The 18,156-nt window shown below is 53.0% G+C and overlaps 2 protein-coding genes across 3 annotated transcripts; both read left to right on the forward strand.

The window, feature by feature from the left end:
• Positions 1–1,538: 1,538 nt before the first annotated feature.
• Positions 1,539–7,302, forward strand: CX3CL1 (C-X3-C motif chemokine ligand 1). Of its 2 annotated transcripts, none has more exons than XM_086758400.1 (3): positions 1,539–1,740; positions 4,335–4,455; positions 5,288–7,302. In XM_086758400.1, the coding sequence occupies exons 1-3, from the start codon at positions 1,674–1,676 to the stop codon at positions 6,447–6,449; spliced, it is 1,350 nt and encodes a 449-aa protein (XP_086614526.1). In that variant the 5' UTR covers positions 1,539–1,673; the 3' UTR covers positions 6,450–7,302. The 2 variants fall into 2 exon arrangements, with proteins under 2 accessions (XP_086614526.1, XP_086614527.1); XM_086758401.1 differs by lacking the exon at positions 1,539–1,740 and adding an exon at positions 3,779–3,862.
• Positions 7,303–15,924: 8,622 nt separating this feature from the next.
• LOC104481669 (C-C motif chemokine 4-like) lies at positions 15,925–17,231 on the forward strand. The gene is made up of 3 exons (XM_010122946.2): positions 15,925–16,027; positions 16,373–16,484; positions 16,874–17,231. Exons 1-3 carry the CDS (start codon positions 15,961–15,963, stop codon positions 16,998–17,000), a joined length of 306 nt encoding a protein of 101 aa, XP_010121248.1. The 5' UTR covers positions 15,925–15,960; the 3' UTR covers positions 17,001–17,231.
• The last annotated feature ends 925 nt before the right edge of the window (positions 17,232–18,156 follow it).

The raw sequence follows: 18,156 nt of genomic DNA on the forward strand, positions 1-18,156 counted from the left end.
TGCCGAGCCCACTGGGAGCAAAGGGGGGTCTCCAAGGGTCTTCTGGAGGGGTTTCCTGCCAGATGAACCACCACCGGCCCAGTCTGCCCAGGAGAAGCAGCTGCCTTACCCTGCCAAAGGGTTGTTTGTGCCTTAAAAAAACAACGCCTGTGGCAAGTCATGCCTTTAGCAAACAAAGCGCTCACCCTCCCACTTTACAGGCATGCCGGAGCCCTTCGTCAGTTTTATCCTTCGCTGGCAGTCACCCTTTTGCAGAAGAAGCAGAACCTGTTTCTTCAGGGGAGATGTCGGCATGTGGGGGCTGTGCCATCGCTTCCAGCAGCCAAGGTGCCCGACGGCCTCAGGCAACACCAGTTACTGGAATAAAAGTTTCCTGTAAGGCTCTGCCCAGCCTGGGAAAACAGACTTGGCATGTTCTCTTCCGGCTGGATCAAACAGACTATTTTGAGGTCTTAATTTATATTTTATTTTATTTCCTTGAAATGGGTTTTATCTTCTATTGCAATACAAGCAAAGGCTGAAATTACAGGCTGGGCATTTCATCAAGTGTTTTTAAAATGCATCACATGGAAACCTGGGGATTTTCAGGCTTCAGGAACAAAATCCTACCTGCAGCTGCTGGAATTTCCAACAGCACAGAGCAGCCAAGTTTCCACCAGCCCTAAGAAAACTCTGAGGAAAAAAAGATTTCAAGAGCAGCCACTCTGTCCCAGTCTTCATCTTATCTTTATCTTTCAGTTGAGAGAGCTGGTGGAGGGAAAAATTGTTGTGTACTCTCCTGGGAACTGAGACAAAAGAGAAAGTAGAGGTGCAGGATGTGACTGCGGGGTTGGCATGTCCGCTCCAGACCTGGCTTCACGCTGGTGCTGGGAAGCCCCCCAGTCAGCCTGGGGGCCCCTTACTCCCGCTCTCAGCATCAGCGAGACCCTGATGGCTGAGACCCTGCCGTGTACCGAAGGTCAGGGCTGTCATAACAAGCGCAGCCACAGAGACAAAGCCTGGGGAGTGAGGAGCTGCCGCTGGACCCCCGCTCACCCCTTGGTTGGGTGATGCTCCCAAGAAGCAGCCCGGCGTGAGCTCACCGCTCTGGCTGATCTTGTAATCCCAATTAGCAAATTCTGCCTCTTTCGGCCTCATGACCAGCGCCGCTGTTATACGATGGCTGCTTTTGCTTTCAGGGTAAATAATGAGCTTAATCTGCGGCGGGGAGCTGCGAGTTGGAGGTGGGGAGAGCTTTAGGAGCCGAAGGACAGCGGTGCCTCGGCGCGGGCTGCCTGGCCCAGAAACACAGCGGTGGGCGAGGAGGATGAAGCAGCTGACTCCTAAAAGTCTCTGTCTGAATAATTCACCAAGGAGTCCAGAGCTGCCTTGCCTGCGCTAAGAAAAGTTGACGTGAGTGCAGCTGGGGAATTCCAGGAGCTGCCTAGTGCTGGAGTAGGCGGTGGAGTAGGCGGTATTCCCTCTCCTGCCCGCTCTTCCCTCCGCCTTCTGTCGTCATCCTGAGATCCGTGCAGACAGGCTAAATAAAAACTGAAACCTCACCTCGGGGCTTCATAATCCTGGAATGAGCTGCAGCTGCTGTGTTGCTCTGGGGGATGCAATAAGCAGTTGGGAGTGGGAAATACTGCGCATCATCCTTCCCTGCGTGCCTGTCCTACTGCGACCACGGGACCATGACGGCTGTTTCTCTCCAGGTCCTCTTTGTGCTGATGGTCTTGTGCCTGGTGACCCTGGTTGGAGGTGAGCCCCAGCTCTGCTTCTCACCCCTGGGCTCCCCAAGAGAGCAGCTAGATCCACGCCAGGGGCCGGTGTGGGGCGGCGAAGGCTGTGCTGAATCGGGCTATGGGCATCGAGGGACTCCCGTGGGCTGTGGGAGATCTCATAGCAGGATCAGGCCGGGCTTGGGGAGTTGGGAGGGGAGCCTGCAGCAGTGATCCTGGTGGCAGGGAAGCCTGAGCAGCCCCGTGACGGCTTTTGTCACTCCTGAGGGTAGGTGGGGAGAGTGCCGGAGACTTTCTGATGGTCCGTGTTAGAAAACAAGCGTAATGCACCCCTTTTTCCCTTTTCCCATGTCCCCTAGGGACACGCTGTGGGGGCAGAGGGCAGCCTGCCCAGGGACAGATATCTGTCTGCACATCCCGTGAGGATGCCAGTGCTCCCATCACTGCCAGGCGGTGGGGTGCTGTCCCCTACAGCTCCGGTGCCTGTGCGGTGCCCGTGCGGTGTGTGCACTGGTGGGAAACCTTCTCCTGCTCGCCGGGTGAAGATCTTTGCGTGCTCTGGAGCGGGGACGGAGGACCGGGAGGGTGGGTGCTCCTCTCCCTGGGCTGGTCTCAGTCCCCTATGGCACAGATCAGCGCTCGCTGCCCAGGGCAGCAATGAAGCAGGTGGGTTTGCCAGGCTGGCAGCCAGCTTCTCGGCAGCGCAGGCAAAGCCGGACTTCGCCCAAGATGAAGGGATGATCTATTCCCACCCTGGCAAGGAAGAGGGGCAAGGAACGCTCAAGATCTGTGCCTTCTGCCACCAGACAAGAGGAGTGAGGACAGCAAGACGTGCAGCTGGGGATGGAGCTTCTTCCTCTCCTCGCACATCCGGGCAGGTTCTCCAAGGCTGGCCTGAGTAAAGCAGGCAACGGGGATGCTGGGCAGCTTACCCTGCTCTGGGAACCCGCTTCGGCACTGCCTGGCTCTGCTCGCCTGTGGCCAAGAACCTCCTCAGTGACAAAATCAGGCTGGCTCTGCAGAGAGAAAGGCTGGTGGTGCTCCCTGGCCAGGCTCTCTTGAGGAGAAAGGAGCAGTGCCTCCAAGGAGCGGTGGTCCCAGGTGGATGAACTCCCAGATCCCAGGTGTCCCTGAGGTCCTTTTGGCAAAGACTCCAGTGCAGCTCAGAGAAGCAGAGTTGCGTGTCCCGGGAGGAGGGAGACCACCAAGCTCCTCCACTCTGGAAGAAAAAAAAAAAACAAACCATGCCATGAGTTCAGCTCATTGCAAACCAATTATTTGTGATGGCAATAATCAGAAAAGCAGTTAGCGGTTATCAGAGGAGAAGGGCCTTTGGGAGCAGTCCCTGCCCGCTCCCTGCCACCACCTCCCCGGCTGTCCCCAGGGAAGGATCTGGCCCTCAGCCCGTTTTGCTGAACGGTGCTCCTGAAAGCGGAGGGCACCAGCCGCGTGTCCTGTGGCTAGTGAGTTCATTGGGAAGTCGGTCATCCCTGAGCAGGTATTCCTGACCCTGAAGTGCCACAGAAGACATTATTGTGCAAACAAAGAGTTTTGCTTTAACATTAGAGAGACCTATGGACTGAAATGTGCTTTTGCAGAGGGGCCACAGGAGTCTGCTGGGAATTTCTTTGCAACCATGGGTTTCCTCTGTAAATGCCAGAGGAGCTGAGTCAGCTCCTGGTGTGATGCTCATTCTTGCAACGAGTGGCTGGACCACTCCCAGCTGAACTGCATCCAATTCACCAAATTCATCTGGGAATCCAAGACAGCATTTTATAGAGACTGCACGATCTAAACCAGGCTCCAGCTCCTTTCTTCACAGGGGCCCTCACAGGGCTTGTTTTTCTAAGTCTTGCCGCCTGAGATGTCAGAAACAAATAGCCAGGCTGTGTTGTGCAACCTCCCCTCGCTTGACAGACACCAGTGGGAGTGGGAAAGAGAGGTTCAGTGAGAAACTGTGCTGTGAAGCTGGGCAGCTGAGATACGGACAGGAGGAATGTATCATTCACCAAAAGGTTCTTTCTCTGCACCCTTTCTCTGAGTCAGAGACGGTGTTCAGAGACCAGACAGCAGCAAACAGAGAGGCAGGATGCTCTCCTGGCAGGGAACTCCCGCAAGAGGAGGAGTTATGACAGATCCAGGTAAGGAGAGGACGAGCATCCTGCCCTCTGCTCTGCACCACCTGCACCAAGAGCCCACTGGCGATGGTTGCAGCAGATCTTCTGGGGATGAAGAAATGTGTCTTTTGGACAATATGCTGAGAGCAGTCCTCCTGTGACCCGAAGGGGAGAGGACCTCCAGGTCCAAGTGCTTGCACAAAGGACTTCCAGTCAGTGCCTGCACATCCTATAAGGCAAGCTGCAACCATGTCCCAAGAGCTCCGCAATTTTCACAGTGCTTTTTTTTTTTTTTTTTTTTTTGTAGTTTTCTGGGTACCTGATCACCTGTTTGGGTGACACAAACCATTTGTGGCCCTGACAGGATTTGTCTCCGTCTCACTTCAGTGGGGATTGGAAACTTTCACAGCAAGCTTTGGACTCCTTCTCCCCGGTGTCTGTTTTTATAGTACCTAACAAAAAGCCAGGGTTTAATATGTTGAAATCTTTCTTTCAGGGCAACCCAAAGCACCTCTGAAGTGTTCAACAACGTGTACCAGTTTTACTGACCAGATAAAGGAGCACTTGATAAAGAGCTACCGCAGAACCGAGCCCCTCTGCACCAAACAAGCCATCATGTAAGCGCGGCCCTGCCGCCGCCCCCCTCGCCGCTCGCCCTCCAACGCCCATCAAGCACAAACCCGACCGCAAACGCTCTTGCTCTGGAGCAAGGAGCAGCCTGGAAACCAAGCGAACGCTAGTATTTATTTGAAGGATGGGTGGGGGTTTTTTTTCCCTGTTTAAAGACCGAGGGCCTCCAAGTGAGATGGGGGGCTCGCAGGCAGAGTGTGACAGGGACAGAGGGGTGGGGAGAGGGACTGACGTACATACTTCCTGGCAGAACAGGGTGGGAGCTCACACGGTTCTGTGAAAGCAGGTATTTCCTCTGGACACAGACTCGTGAGCTTGACTGGATGAGACAAACTGCGTTTTTTCCCCAGAATAATTGTTGCTTTCGATTTACCCTGGAGGTGAGGTGCCATCAAGACCACTTAATTGCAGCCCAGGAGGTTCCTCCGAGGTGAACCTGCTGGACTGACCTCGGAAAGTCTCATCTCACTCAAAGGGAAGGTTTTGTCCTCACAGATGCCTGGCCCTGGGCAGTTGGTGCCTGCAGAGCTTCCTGCTCGGAGTGCTGGAGGCAAACACTGTGTACAAACATCAGGACAATGCTTTTGAAAGAGAATGATTTATTAGGGGGAAACCTTTCACCCATGAGTCATATTCAGCTGCTCCTCATTCGATCAGATCTCAGAGGCACCTGCCCTTCTCAGAATAAATAATCCATCCAACCCGGTGGTGTTTGCTATGGGCTTGAGAGCCAGCAGTGCTGTCTGCATGCCTTCCCTATTATGCTGATCATCTAAAACTGTTTTCTTCATCCAGTAAGCGATCTCTTTTTATTTTCAGACTTATTACTAGGAGGAACAAGGAGATTTGTGCAGATCCAGAAGCAAAGTGGGTGAAGAAGATCATGGCGAGTCTGGACCGGAAAAGAGCCACAGCCTCTCCACTTCCACGTGATGCCACCTCAGCAGCCATGCCAGAAGAGCCTGGTGTTTTTCAGAAACATGTTGGTCTTACAGCTCCATCTGAAGCCACTGCTCCAACTCATTTCCAAGGGTCTGGCACAACGGTTCCTGCTGCCAAGACAGAGGCATCTGGCAAGTCCCCACCAGCTGCGCGGAACACCACACAGCTCCCTGCAGGATCATCCCCTGTGATACGGGAAGTGACTGCCCGCTCTGAAGTCACCCCAGAAGCCAAAGGAGATTCCTTAAAATCTCCTGCACCTTCAACAACTTTTTCAGCAGGAATGGTCTCCAGCCAGCCCACCTCATCTCCCCCACATCTTGTACATGGCTTTGACAATGCTGTACTGTCTACAGAGGAACCTGTAGGACATACTGCAAATGCTATGGCTGATGTTCGAGACACAGCCTCTCCTAGCTCAAATTCAGACCCCACGGCCATTACTAAAGCGTCAGACCATCCTGTACTTTCTACAAATGAATCTCTGGACCCTACAAGTGCAAGAGCCAATGCATCAGATACTGCATCCGACAGTTTTAGTTCAGATCTCTCCTCCATCTTAGACAGCACGGAGGTTGCCACAGTCCCGGCCACACCAGTTCCATCAGAGACTACTTCAGCTTCTACTCTAAACCCGACAACTGCCATAGACGAAGGTCCTTGTGTCCACATGGATGAGGTTTTTAGTTCCTCCACAGATGCTATTAGTAATAGAGCATTTGATTATTCATCATCTGTAGGAACGCAAGATCCTTCATATACCTTAGTTTTTACTAGTCAAGCATTCTCAGGCCAAGCCAGAGCACAGACAGCTACAGAAACACCAAACTGTCTGCCTCTTCCCAGCTTCTTGTCAAGATATCAAATGCACTTGGTCATCCCACTTTCTCTGGTAGGTGCTCTGATGTGTGTTGCTGCTGTATGGCTCTATGCAAAATTTGGAGTCAAACCAGAAGAAATGTCAAGAGAAATGGTACAGGGCTTGCTCTACCAGAAGGCGGGATATCAAAACAACGTCTATGCAATGGAAGTAATCTGAATGCTTTATAGCATGGACATTTTTGGTCTAAATTATACGTGTGCTGCTGAAGGATGGATAAATTCATACTGAACTGAAACTGGTGACCAGTATGAAGCAAGACAGGGAATAAAAATACCAGAGAAAACTGATTTTTTTTTTTTCCCAGAGTGAAATGTCCAAAAATCTATCTAAGCCATCATTGACTAATGACAGTATTTCGGAAATAAATGAAACGCTTTTTTTTCTTTCTGGCACAGTTACATACAAAGGCTGTTGCTGTTCTAGAGCTTCTTGGTGGCTCTCTGCCAGGTGGTGGGCAGAAGTGAATTTCCAAATTGCTGTTGGGAATTTTTCTGCGTTTCCTCGTGGCCCAGCCGAGAAGCCACCCGCTCACCCCCACTGCTGGACTCGGGCTCTGCCGTCCTGAGCCATTTTAACACCAGACCACACAACTTCCACTCAACAAACTCTCTGCTGCTTCTTCCTTTGCACTTCAGGTGGCTGCTCTGTCAGACCAGGACTGATGCTGGTAGTCAGCTGGGCGCTGGCTCTCCTTGGGCTGATCAAATACCCCGTTTGCTCTTGCTGGAGACACGTGGGGTAGTCTAGCTTTTCGGACAGAGGTGATGAGAACCGCGTCTGATTAGGGGACTGCACATCAGCGCTACAGATTTCATGTTCAGAGGAGCTGGCAACCCACCATCTTATCTCCTCCTGGAAATCAGGCCACCTCTCTCCAACAGCTATGAGCATTTCTTCTTCCATGTGTAGTCCGAGATCTGGTTCTTGGCAAATCCACTGTAAGAAAACTCTTCTGGCACCCGATGCGCCCTGTGTCCAGCTGCTTCCAGCACCAGGACAGCATAACGTGGATGAGTCATCCAATAATTCTGCTGCCCCTGTGATAACATTGGAGGGGTTTTGCTGTTCACTGCGAGCACAAAACCCAGGAAATACTCTCTTGGAGGAGCTAAATGCAATTCTGGACTTAGTAATGTAGGAATTACTCCACCACAGCAGATGTGCCATCCTTCTGGTCCCATATTTTTCTCTAGAAATAAGCACATCTGTTGATCCACAAAAAAAACCACAAAAGACTTTTCTTTAACCCAAATTGGTTCGGATTTTTACACATCTAGACATTGCTGTATGTAAGCTTCACGTTTTATCTGTGGTCACCTCCTGAAAGCCCTGATTAAACATTGACTCCAGTATGAATTTTCCTAGAGCATGCAAAGGTCTAGTTCTGGAGCCCCCAACATAAAAAGGACATGGACCGGTTGGAGAGGGTCCAGAGGAGGGGCACGAAGATGATGAGAGGGCTGGAGCAGCTCTGCTGTGAGGTCAGGCTGAGAGAGTTGGGGCTGTTCAGCCTGGAGAAGAGGAGGCTCTGGGGAGACCTTAGAGCGGTCTTCCAGTACCTCAAGGGGGCCCACAGGACAGATGGGGAGAGGCTGTTCAGCAGGGCCTGTTGCTATAGGACAAGGGGTAATCATTTTAAAATAAAGGGAGGTAGATTTAGATTAGGTATTAGGAATTTTTTTTTTTAAATGAGGGTTGTAGAGCACTGGAACAAGTTGCCCAGAGAGGTGGTGGATGCCCCATCCCTGGAAACATTTAACGCCAGGTTGGACGGGGCTGTGAGCAACCTGATCTGGTTGGAGATGTCCCTGCTTCTTGCAGGGGTGTTGGACTGGATGGGCTTTGAAGGTCCTTTCCAACCCTAACCTTTCTGTGATTCTGTGATTCTATGATATGAAGCTTTGTAGATAGAGACACATATCAAGGGTCAGACCCTCCTCCAACCAATCTCAGTGGATCAAATCTCAAACTGTAAATATGCATGTAGAAAAAGAAAGCAAAACCACATAATAAGCAGAATAATGAAAGAAAAAAAATGATGGGCCAGCTGTAAAGCAGAGCTAGAAAAGGTAGGCTATTAGGTCCATCAGACCCCAAACTCAGGGCATCCAGACCGACTGAAATGATGTTTGTTTTCTGCCATTATTCAATCCCTTGGTTTTGCATTTTGTTGACTTGAGAAGGGGGAGCCAGAAGTTCCTCTCGGGATTTGCAAGTGCAGCATGCAATCAGATTAATTGTAATTAGGAATTTGGGATGAAACCCATCCTTGTGCAGCAGCACTCCCGCACAGCCCAGCTGTGTATCGCAGGCTGGGGTTGATTTACCTGGAGGGTAAATTGGGGGCTGCCAGCGCTGCCTCCCCATCCGCCGTGCTCGTGCATGGCTGGGCTTCATGGCCTCGCTGTTCACGAGGCAGTGTACCATGGCATTATTTTTGTATGAAATACTAGAAATGTTATTTTTGTAGTAAAATTTTGTAGACATTTGAATGTATGTAATGTCGTCTCCTTGCTACTGGAGCATTGCGGAGTCCAGACCTTTCTGGCAACTTTGGAAAACACTGTGCCTTGTCTGTCTTCTTGCTGGTCTCGAATGGCTTGTGCGTGTCCATGGGAGCCGGGTTGCTCTCCAGGCCCTACAGCAGATGAGTGGGCACTCGTCTCGTCCAGCTACAGGTGAAGTCCTTGGCTTGGGGAGATGCTGGGGAGATGAATCTGTCCCTGCCTGATCTGATTACTTTGCATCCCACCATGGTATTTATAAGGACACTGGTTTCAAGCTCCACGGCCGGCTCCCACCATCTTCCAACTGCCATGGTCAGGCTGGCACTCATCAGGAGGAGCTGCTCCTCCAGCCTGAACCCGTCCTTCTGCCTGCCCTGCTCCCCTCTCCGGTTCCTAGGGCGGTTTGCAGGCACCTCTCATAAGGGACAGGTAAAACCCAGGAACTGCTGTTCCTCCTCGCCTTACTCTGTGTGACGGGCAGTTTGGGAGCGTGAATGCCGGCTCAGCAGGAGGAAGCCCAGGAGTGTCACCAGTTCCTAGGGCTTAAAATATTCTTTGCTATAGAGTGCAGCGACTGTTACGAGCTCCGATTCATTTGTGTATCCTGTGTATATGAACGTGTGTGTGCGGACAGGTGGTCTGTACCTTTTTTTAGAAGAAATAAAGGCCTTATGTTAAAAACCCTTGTCGTCAGGGGGTTCAGCCCAGAGCTGGGTGACCAAGCCTGGTCCCCGCAGAGGTACAGAGGTGACTGCGTGTGATTAAGCCCCGTGGGGGGAATGCAGAGAGGGCCCCATAGAGAGACGGCAAAGCCGGCAAGGGTGATGCGGCTGGGCTATTGTTCCACCTCTTCACTGTTTACGGGCTTCTGTCTTGCCAAAAATTTGCAGGGAATATTTTTTTTCTCACAGGGAGCTGCATTTCCTATCCTGCCAAGGCAATACTGAAAGAAAAGCAGCCAGATTTTTGCTTTGTTTAAGCAAAGCTGCAACCAAACAGTAACCCAAGAAAACAAATGTTCTGCTCCAAGTCAGTTCTGGAAGGGGGCGAGAGGCCAAGGGCTGAGCTAGGACCCCTCACTCCCACCCCAGCCAGGCTTTTGGCCGCTCTTGTGTACTCCTCTGGCGCTGGGAAGGAGATGGGGAAGGCAATGCGATACAAGAATCCATGCCCAGGCACTCACCCAGAGCGGGGAGCTGGAAGGAGTGAGAGGGTCAAGGCTGAGCATCTCCCCTGCATCCCAGGAGGCCTCGTCCCAGCCATGCCTTGGCCCCGTGCCGCACAGCCGCCCTGCAGCGCGGTCTGGCACCGCTGGCACGCTGGGGAAAGAGTGAGCTCTGTGAAAACTTCCCCCAGATGAATCACCAGGCCAGAAAGGTCATTTTGGGGGTACGAATTTCTGTGGAAAGAAAAACACTTTTTTTTCCTTTTTTTTACTTTCCTTTTCTTCTCTCTGTTATCGGGAGAGGGCAGGCGAGGGAAGGGAAGGCTGTGTAAACACGTCAGCCCTGGCAGCAATGAATCATTTCTAACACGTCGAGCAAGAACAGGCACTGGTGTGGGGCCATTTGGGGAAGGTGTCTCTGGGACACGGAAGGACCTCTTGGATACCCGGTGCCTCGGCCGGCTGGTGGCACATGCTTGCTGGCTCTGCTGCTGCTCCCTGGCTTCTCTGTGTCTGACAGCACAAAGAAAGATCTTGTGCAAAGGGTGTCCAACCGTGCACCTTCCTGTCCTTCTCCTGGAGGTCCATGAGATGCCTCGGATGTAGAAAGTGGGCCAGGAGATGTCTAATGCTGAGTCTGCTCTGCTCAGGTGAGACAAGGCTTGCCTTTTGCACTTAGCCTGCAAAGACACATTCCTTGAGGTTTCCCCGCAGCAGCCAGCAGGACCCATAGTCATGGTGCAGCCCCTTCTGGTCCCTTGCTGACCCAGACCTTTGGTTTCCAGCTCCACATCAGTGCAAATCCTCTTCACCACTTCGTTAGCCAGCTGTTTTGATTGAGAACAAGGGACTGTTCTCAATCCACACAGGCTCACTTACATGCCTTCACATCCTCACAGGATCCATCAGATGGCATGGTGGCATGCCCTGAGGACACTAATTGGCCTTAATCACCCCAGCCAGTCTCACCTGTGGATGGACTCACCCCATACCCTCCGCCCAAGGCCCAGGAGTCCCATTTAAGCTCGGGCTTGGGCCTTTGGTCCCTGCTTTGGGTGTGCTGTAGGAGTGCTGGTCTGGTGTCCTGACTCTGGCCTTGTCTCTTGGAGAGACCTTGGACCTGTGCTGTGGGTATGCTATCTCCTGGATGCATAGATGGACCCTTTGGTGTTGTAGCCCTGTCTCTGTCCCCATCTCCTACTGCTGCTGCTGAATGGACACCCCCTAACCCTCCCAAAGGGATCCTGGATTTGGTTCCTCACTTTGGCATGGCTGGGAATGCTGATGGACCCTGTTACCAGCACCTGGTTCTGCCCTACTCGGCTCAGACCCTCACCTTACTGGTGAGGGGTGTTGCCTGTGCTGGGGTCACCCTTGGCTCCTGCCTCGTCCCCTCATGCCTGTGGTGTGAACCTGGCAGTGAGACACCTCTGCCACTGTCTTCTCCAAGCCCTGGCTTCTCTCCAGCGTGATGTGTGAGGGGCACGGTTATTTCTGTGATGTGGAGACCTTCCATCCTCTCTGGTTTGAGACTTGAGTTGTGTCTTACGAAATATGCCTCCCTGCTCGGCGTGGTGGTTTTCCTGTGAAATGCTGCGTAAGCACGCTCTTGCTCAGGGCAGCCGCTGGTCGAGCGAATGTACCACCGCTGTCGCAACGCTGGCTTGGCAGAACACAGGGTGTCCCTGCGGCTGCTTTGGCTCCCCGTCTGCACAGCTGTGGTTCTGCGGTATGGCTGTGGTTCTTCCATGGTTTGCGTTTGCTTGATCTGCACTTAGATGAGGACTGTGTCCCTGCTCGCGTCACTGCAAGGGGCTGCTCTTGGAGCTGAAGTCCCACTTTGGTAAACACGGATGTTGTGTGACCCTGGAGTATGGTCCTGACCTCTTCGGTGACGATCTTGGGTGATGGAGAAAGCTTCATTTCTGAACCATCCTTGAATTCCAATAGATGAGCTACAGGGCCCCAAAGTAAATAATTTTTTTAAAATAACAGAAAGAAGTGAGAGGAGCCCTCCAAGAAGGGATGTGATGTCAACTTACCAGCTCAGACCACAGGTGGCAAAAATACTTTTTAATTACAATATCTGGGGTCCTTAAATGTATTCTTCTCATTGCATTCTTTCAACTGAATCTCTCTTTCTTCAGAGTGCTGGGTGTAATCCTAACCAAAAACTAAGGAACAAGTAAGTTCATAACTTGTTCTGCTGTCTTCTGGGAGTTCTCAGGACTAATTCTGTTCAGAATTAAATCATCAAAGGCTTCCCAGCTTCAGCTGAAATTGCTTCCGTGCCCCATGTTATCACAGCTTTGCTTTAAAAGCTGAGCCAAAGCAGCTCTCAGCTCCTGTCTTCAGCTCAAGGGTCTCCAAAAGGGGCAAGGTTGAAAAATGGAGGCTAAAGTCCTCACCAAGCATCGTTCCCAGCCTCACTGGAGAAAAAAAAAGTGCATTGGAAAAAACTGACATCACACACTTCTTTTTTTTATCCTTTCCTCCCTCCCGCTTTTCTTCCCCTTCCTTAGCTAAGGGATCACTTCCAGTTTCTGGTCCAGGTGCTTCCACCCCCGCCTCTCTGCGCGGCCGCCGTGGCGAGGGGTCCCTGCCCGGCCATGGTGCATTTCTGCTGTGTCCCCTGTGCCGGTGGGCGAGCTTGCCCGGTGACTCAGGGCAGATGATCCCTTGGGGAAGGGCTCCTGGACGTGACCTTCCTGCAGCCTCCCTGTCTGGCACGGCGCAGGACTTACGACACAGGATGCGGCTCGGATCACCAACTTCCAGGGTGGTCCCCAGTGTCCAGCTGTAGCAAGCAGGGCTTGGAAACGCTCTCCTTTGCCTCTTCCTCAAGTGTTTTTTCCAGGCTGTAGGCACCTGGAGTGGCTGGCTCCAGGAAGGAATGGGAGCATTGCGTTTGGGTTGTGACTGTACCCTGAGTCAACCAGAGCTTCACAAAGGAGCCGGGGAGACCCTTGAGTGAGTGCCGCGAAGAAACGTGGAGGGGCTTTACACTCAGAAAGCTGAAGTTTTAGTAGAAGAAAAACTGGAATATTTCATAATGTGAACAGAGAAGTCTCAGAGTGTCTGAGTAGAACAGATAACGGGGAAAGGTTTACTCCTAACCTTCCCACCACCTCCTTGGGGACAGGTTTCAGGCCCTGGGTGATGCTCAGGTGATGCTCAGCCCCTTTCTCCTGCCTTGGCAGCTCAGCTGCTCCTGCAGCGCAGAGCCCGAGCAGCGCCCTGACCGTGTGGCCATGTTTTCCAGCACGGCTGGGTGTGCTTGTTATCTGCTGAGACCCCTCTTCCAGGCGTGGGGCTTGTCCTGCCCAGCTCCTTTCTCCCCACGCTGGGATGTTTTCTGGCAAAGGCTGCACCTGCAGTGTCCCCCATGCTGCCCTCCTCCTCCTCTTGCAGGATCGAGAGGATGCTGTTTATTTTCATGTAGAAGGCAAATTCTCCTGGGGCCCATTCAAATGAAAAAGGAACTTGGGCCAGCAGTGGGGCTTTCCAGCTCTCAATCGCTTAGTGACTGCACAACAGCCTTTCCCTTCCCAAAAAGTAGAAGAAATAAGTATCAAAGGATCTCCGGGGAGTTGTGAATCATCTGGCTGCAATAGTGATGGCTTGAAAAACCTGAGAAAGGGCAAGCAGAGCATTCTAGGCCAAATCTTCTCCCAGACAAGCAAGAACAACTCTGCAGAAGCAGGGTCCCCAAAGGTATTTTTACTTCTCAAGGTCCTCTCCATCCAGAGCATCTCTTCCCTGATCCTGGCTGCCCCTGTACTTCTTCACCCACCAGCACTATGTGCTGCCCTGGTTGCCCACCCAAACCATCCCCCAGAGCTGAGGAGCGGTCGGGTGAAACAGCAGGTCATGGGGAGACATGCCATGGGCTTGCAGCAGGACCGTGCTTATCCACCCCTCAAATCCTGCGTTGACCAGGGTCCAGCCCTTGCGTGGTGGCTTTGCTCCAGGCGTGGTTAGGGCAGGCTGTGCGCTCCCTTGGTCCGTGGCTGCAGGGACGCCTGTGTTTCCCCGGCTTGAGGACATCTGCCATGGCTGTGACAGCATCATGCCACTTGCACTTGGTGGCCCTGGTCCTGTGTGCACCACAGGCAAGACAAAAACATATCGGGAGCAGCAACACGGCCCGTGTCCCCAGCTTGGCATTGCCAGTTTGTGTTGTGGTCTCCAAAAGGCAGCCTGCTGGGACAGTCCCCATGGGATGGGAGGCTACCCTGTCCCAGCAGCCGTGGCCCACGTTTGGGGAGAGGGTCCTGGAGTGGCACACCAGTCTGTAAGAAGGGAGCCTGGGGCAGAGCAGAGGTGGCCGGGAAGGGAAGGGAGCATCCGCAAAGCTGTGGGAGAAAGGAAAGGTCCTTTGGGGGATCAGCAGGGGGGCACAAGGCATTTATTACAGCCCAGGGAGACACTGAGTCGTTGGTTTGAACACATACAGGAAGGAACAGCACTGTCCTTAGGGGCTCTGGGACCTGTTGGAGAAATGCTTTATTTTTAGCCCTTCAGCAGCTACACTGCATAGGTGGCCTCATGCCAGCTCCTCCTGGGCCAAGTCATGTTTTTGAGACGTAGGGACTCCATCTCTTCAGAGGAGCTGAGCCAAAGCACAGCAGTTACAGGGGTCTGAGTATGTATTTGAATAATTTCTGAGCCTTGGCATACCCTGCCCGGGCTCCTGGAGCCTTCGTCAGCAGGAGATGTCTCTGCTGCTGCAGCTGGGCTTGAGGAGGCCTGGGCATGACCAGAGCAGTTCTCAGCATTGGGTCATTTGCCCTCAAGCTTTTTTAAAAGGCACTGAGGGATGAGACAGTCCTAGGCATAATGTTCCACTCCAAAAGGGCAGAGGATGTTTGGGGGATGCCAATGTGAAGAAGGGCTTGAGGTGGCTCCTTGGGTGGATGAGGAGGGACCGTGGTGACCTGAGGATGGACATGGCACCCTGCTGTTCCATGCATCCACTTAGAGCCTATTAAAAATAAAGAGGACACGGGGAAAGGACAAGGTTCAGGGCAGGGGCTGTGCGTGACTGGTGAGGCCCTGGAGAAGGGTCTGGTGGTCTGAGAGGCCAGGCGAGGAAGGAGGAGTCAAGCATTACAGGGAGAAGCTGTCCCCAGGGTAACAGAGAGGCTGACCCCCTTTCTGCAGGTCCCTGCAGGATATGGAAGGCTTCAAGGCTGCGAAGGTAAGGAAGATGTTGGAAAAACCTCAAGAACTTTGTACACCAACTTCTCCTTCCACTTCCCTCAGCTGAATGCAGCCTCTGGCCCTGAAGCCAAGGGGCTAAGCCAGCCTCATCTGCAAGGGAGGGCTTGGCTGCTCCCCCTTCTCCTTTCACTCCACACTTCCCGGCTATAAACAGGGATTTTTGGTGAAAACTTGTGTTCCTCTCCATAGGAACAGCATGGATTGTGATGCAATTTCTGGCAGTGTTTGATATCTTGCAGCTTTCAAGCTGTAGAGGGCTGGTGGCAGCAGTGGTCACTCTGTTTCTTTCTTAATGCTCCCTGAGAAGTTCGCAAGCCATCCAAACATCTCCAGCATGTTTATGTTGGCTCTGGGGCTGAAAAGGGACTTTGCACAGAAATCCAAGCTTCGCCTTTCTTATCGCCCCCAAATCCCCTCTCCAAGGGGTTGGGAGCCATTGGGTCCGTGCCTCTGTGGAGGAGGATTTCACTTCCCTTTGGACTCTGCGGCTTTCCCACAGACCCTGCTTCTGTGGTGAATGCAGAAGTTGCTGAAGTCTGATCAGTCCTTCTAGGTATCGCCTCTGTTGTTCACCCTGAAGATGGAAATCCCCTTGGCTGAATAAAATACACAGGGCTTTCACTTGAATTTTGTCGAAATTCTTTGGAAAAGGGCTGATGTGGGGAGGGGGGTGAAGAGGATAAATTGAGCACCTCCTTGCCTGAGCTCACAGTTGAGCTCCTCCGAAGAGGCAGAGCAGCACCCTGCGAGGAAGAGCCCTCACACAGCCACCATGGACGGTGCAAGGGTGATCCTGCTGCTCGCAATGCTCCTCACCCTCTCCCCGTGCTGCAGTGTAGGTAAGGCACCTCCTGGGCCACCACAGCAGGGTCATCCCGTTGGGGAGGTCAGGCAAGAAACACCAGTGTGGAGCAGGGGTGGTGCTGGCGGCAGGAGGAACCCTGGTCGGGGCAGGGAAGGACAGGAATGGCACCTGGGGCCGGGTGGCTTCAGCAAAGCTGGCTTGCAGGGCTGGCGGTGCAGGGCGATAACCTGGAGCATCCTCCTGCCCGGGAGGGAGCCTGGGGCTCCTCGTGGCAGCGTCTGCAGAACTTGGGGAATGTTGTGTGCGTCAGCCTTGTCACGGAGGCAGGTGTTAAAGACTCTTTTCCAAAGCCAGTGTTCACTGTCTCTCTCTTCTCCAGGCTTTCACTCACCAGTTGAGTGCTGCTTCGGTTACCGTAAACTCCAACTCCCGGTGGCTTACCTGATGGATTTCTACAGGACTTCCACAGATTGTTTTATGCCAGCAGTTGTGTAAGTCCTGGTAATTTCCCTGCCACTGTGCTGTTTTCTGGGCCACCATGGGTTCAGTTCATCCATCACATTTGGGGTCAGGACCGGGCCAGGTCTGCGTGGCCTCCACAGGCGGCTGTCTTCCAGCATGAAGAGGGGAGGACATGACTGTCTGGCCACTTCTATGGGGCAGAGTTAAGGACATGAGTCCATGGCAGCTCCTGAAGGCTCTGCACGGGCTCTAGAGGCATCGGGCTGCAGGATGAGCTGCTTGTAGGACACCAAGTACCCAGGGACAGCGTGCACGGCCAAAGGGAAAGGAGAAGGAGTGCAGGGAAGGGAGGATGGCATGGATGTGAGTGGGATTATAGCTGTTGTTTCTCACCAAGCTTCACCTTTCATCTTGTCAGGTTTGAGACCAAAAATAGGACCAAGATCTGCACAAATCCAGAGAACTCTTGGGTGAAGAAGGCAATTCAGAATCTTCAAAAAAGGAAGAGATCTCATGACCTGGTGAAGAGACCTTCTGCCCTGTGATGTAGAGTGGATGCCCTGGTTCAGGCTACTCAATGTCCTGGTGGGAAGGAAGGTTTATAGTCATCCTTCTGGAAAGGGCTGCAGAGGTCCCCGCTGCTGAGGGACAGCACTGACTCTCCAGAGCCTCGCGCCCCATCAACCAGCTGGGCACAAGCTCCTGGGGTGCTGCCGGCACTCCCAGCACCTGCCTGCTGAGCCCAGACCCGAAATAAAGGTTTACTTCGTGCAGTATTGGAGAGTGGTGTCCTTTCTTCTCCCAGCCCCGGCAACTGTGCTCCTGCTGGCCGGTCAAGGCACGGAGCCAGCCTAGGGGCTGGGGTGGGATGGGGGCTCCCAAAACCTCACGTGTCTCACTGGGGCAGAGACGGAGGGGAGGGTGCTGCAAGGATGATCTGCTTCAAGGGAACCCAAAAGGGGCTGAAGACTCCTCTGAGGGCAAAGCTGCCCTCAGTTTTGGGATTAGAGGTCTCAGCTTGCCCCTGGCCTTGCCCCGGGTGTGAGCACAGCCCGGCTGCCACACCTTCCCCAGGTCTTCAGTGTATCTGAGCGGCGCGGCAGACGAAGGACTCCTCCGCAGGGCTCCCTGGGCAGGAGAGCAGCCAGGAGATGCTGGAGCAGACCAGGGCTTCAGGTGCATACAGCCATGGAAATCCCTGCTAGGCTACGGGGAGCTCACCAGGGATCCCTGCCAGGACTTTGGGATGGGGAGGAGAATTGGAAGGGCAAAAGTGAAAAAACATGTGGGCTGAGATAAAGGCAGCTTAATAGATAAAGCAAAAGCTGCACATGCAAGCGAAATAAGGGATTTATTCACTCCTTTTCACTGGCGGGCTGGCGGTCACCCACTGCCTGCAGAGCAGGCTGCCGGCATGCGTAACAGGGACTGGGGAAGGCAAATGCGACTCCAAGTGACCTCTCACTTCCTCCATCTTTCCACAAGACATTTTAATAAGGGGAAAAAAAAAAGAAAACTAACCAACCAAAAAAAAGAAAACCAGCAGAAAAAAAACCTACAAAGTGATGCAAAAGTCATCACTTGCCACCAGCTGGACAATGCCCAGCCAGTCCCCAAGCAACAGCCACGCTGGCAGACCCACTGCCGGCACTCCCAGCTCCTGAGGAATGGGATTTTGGCTGCAGCAGCTCCAGAGATGCT

The sequence above is a fragment of the Chlamydotis macqueenii genome, chromosome 13, assembly GCF_036417535.1.
Source record: "Chlamydotis macqueenii isolate bChlMac1 chromosome 13, bChlMac1.mat, whole genome shotgun sequence".
Classification (NCBI taxonomy): Eukaryota; Metazoa; Chordata; class Aves; order Otidiformes; family Otididae; genus Chlamydotis; species Chlamydotis macqueenii.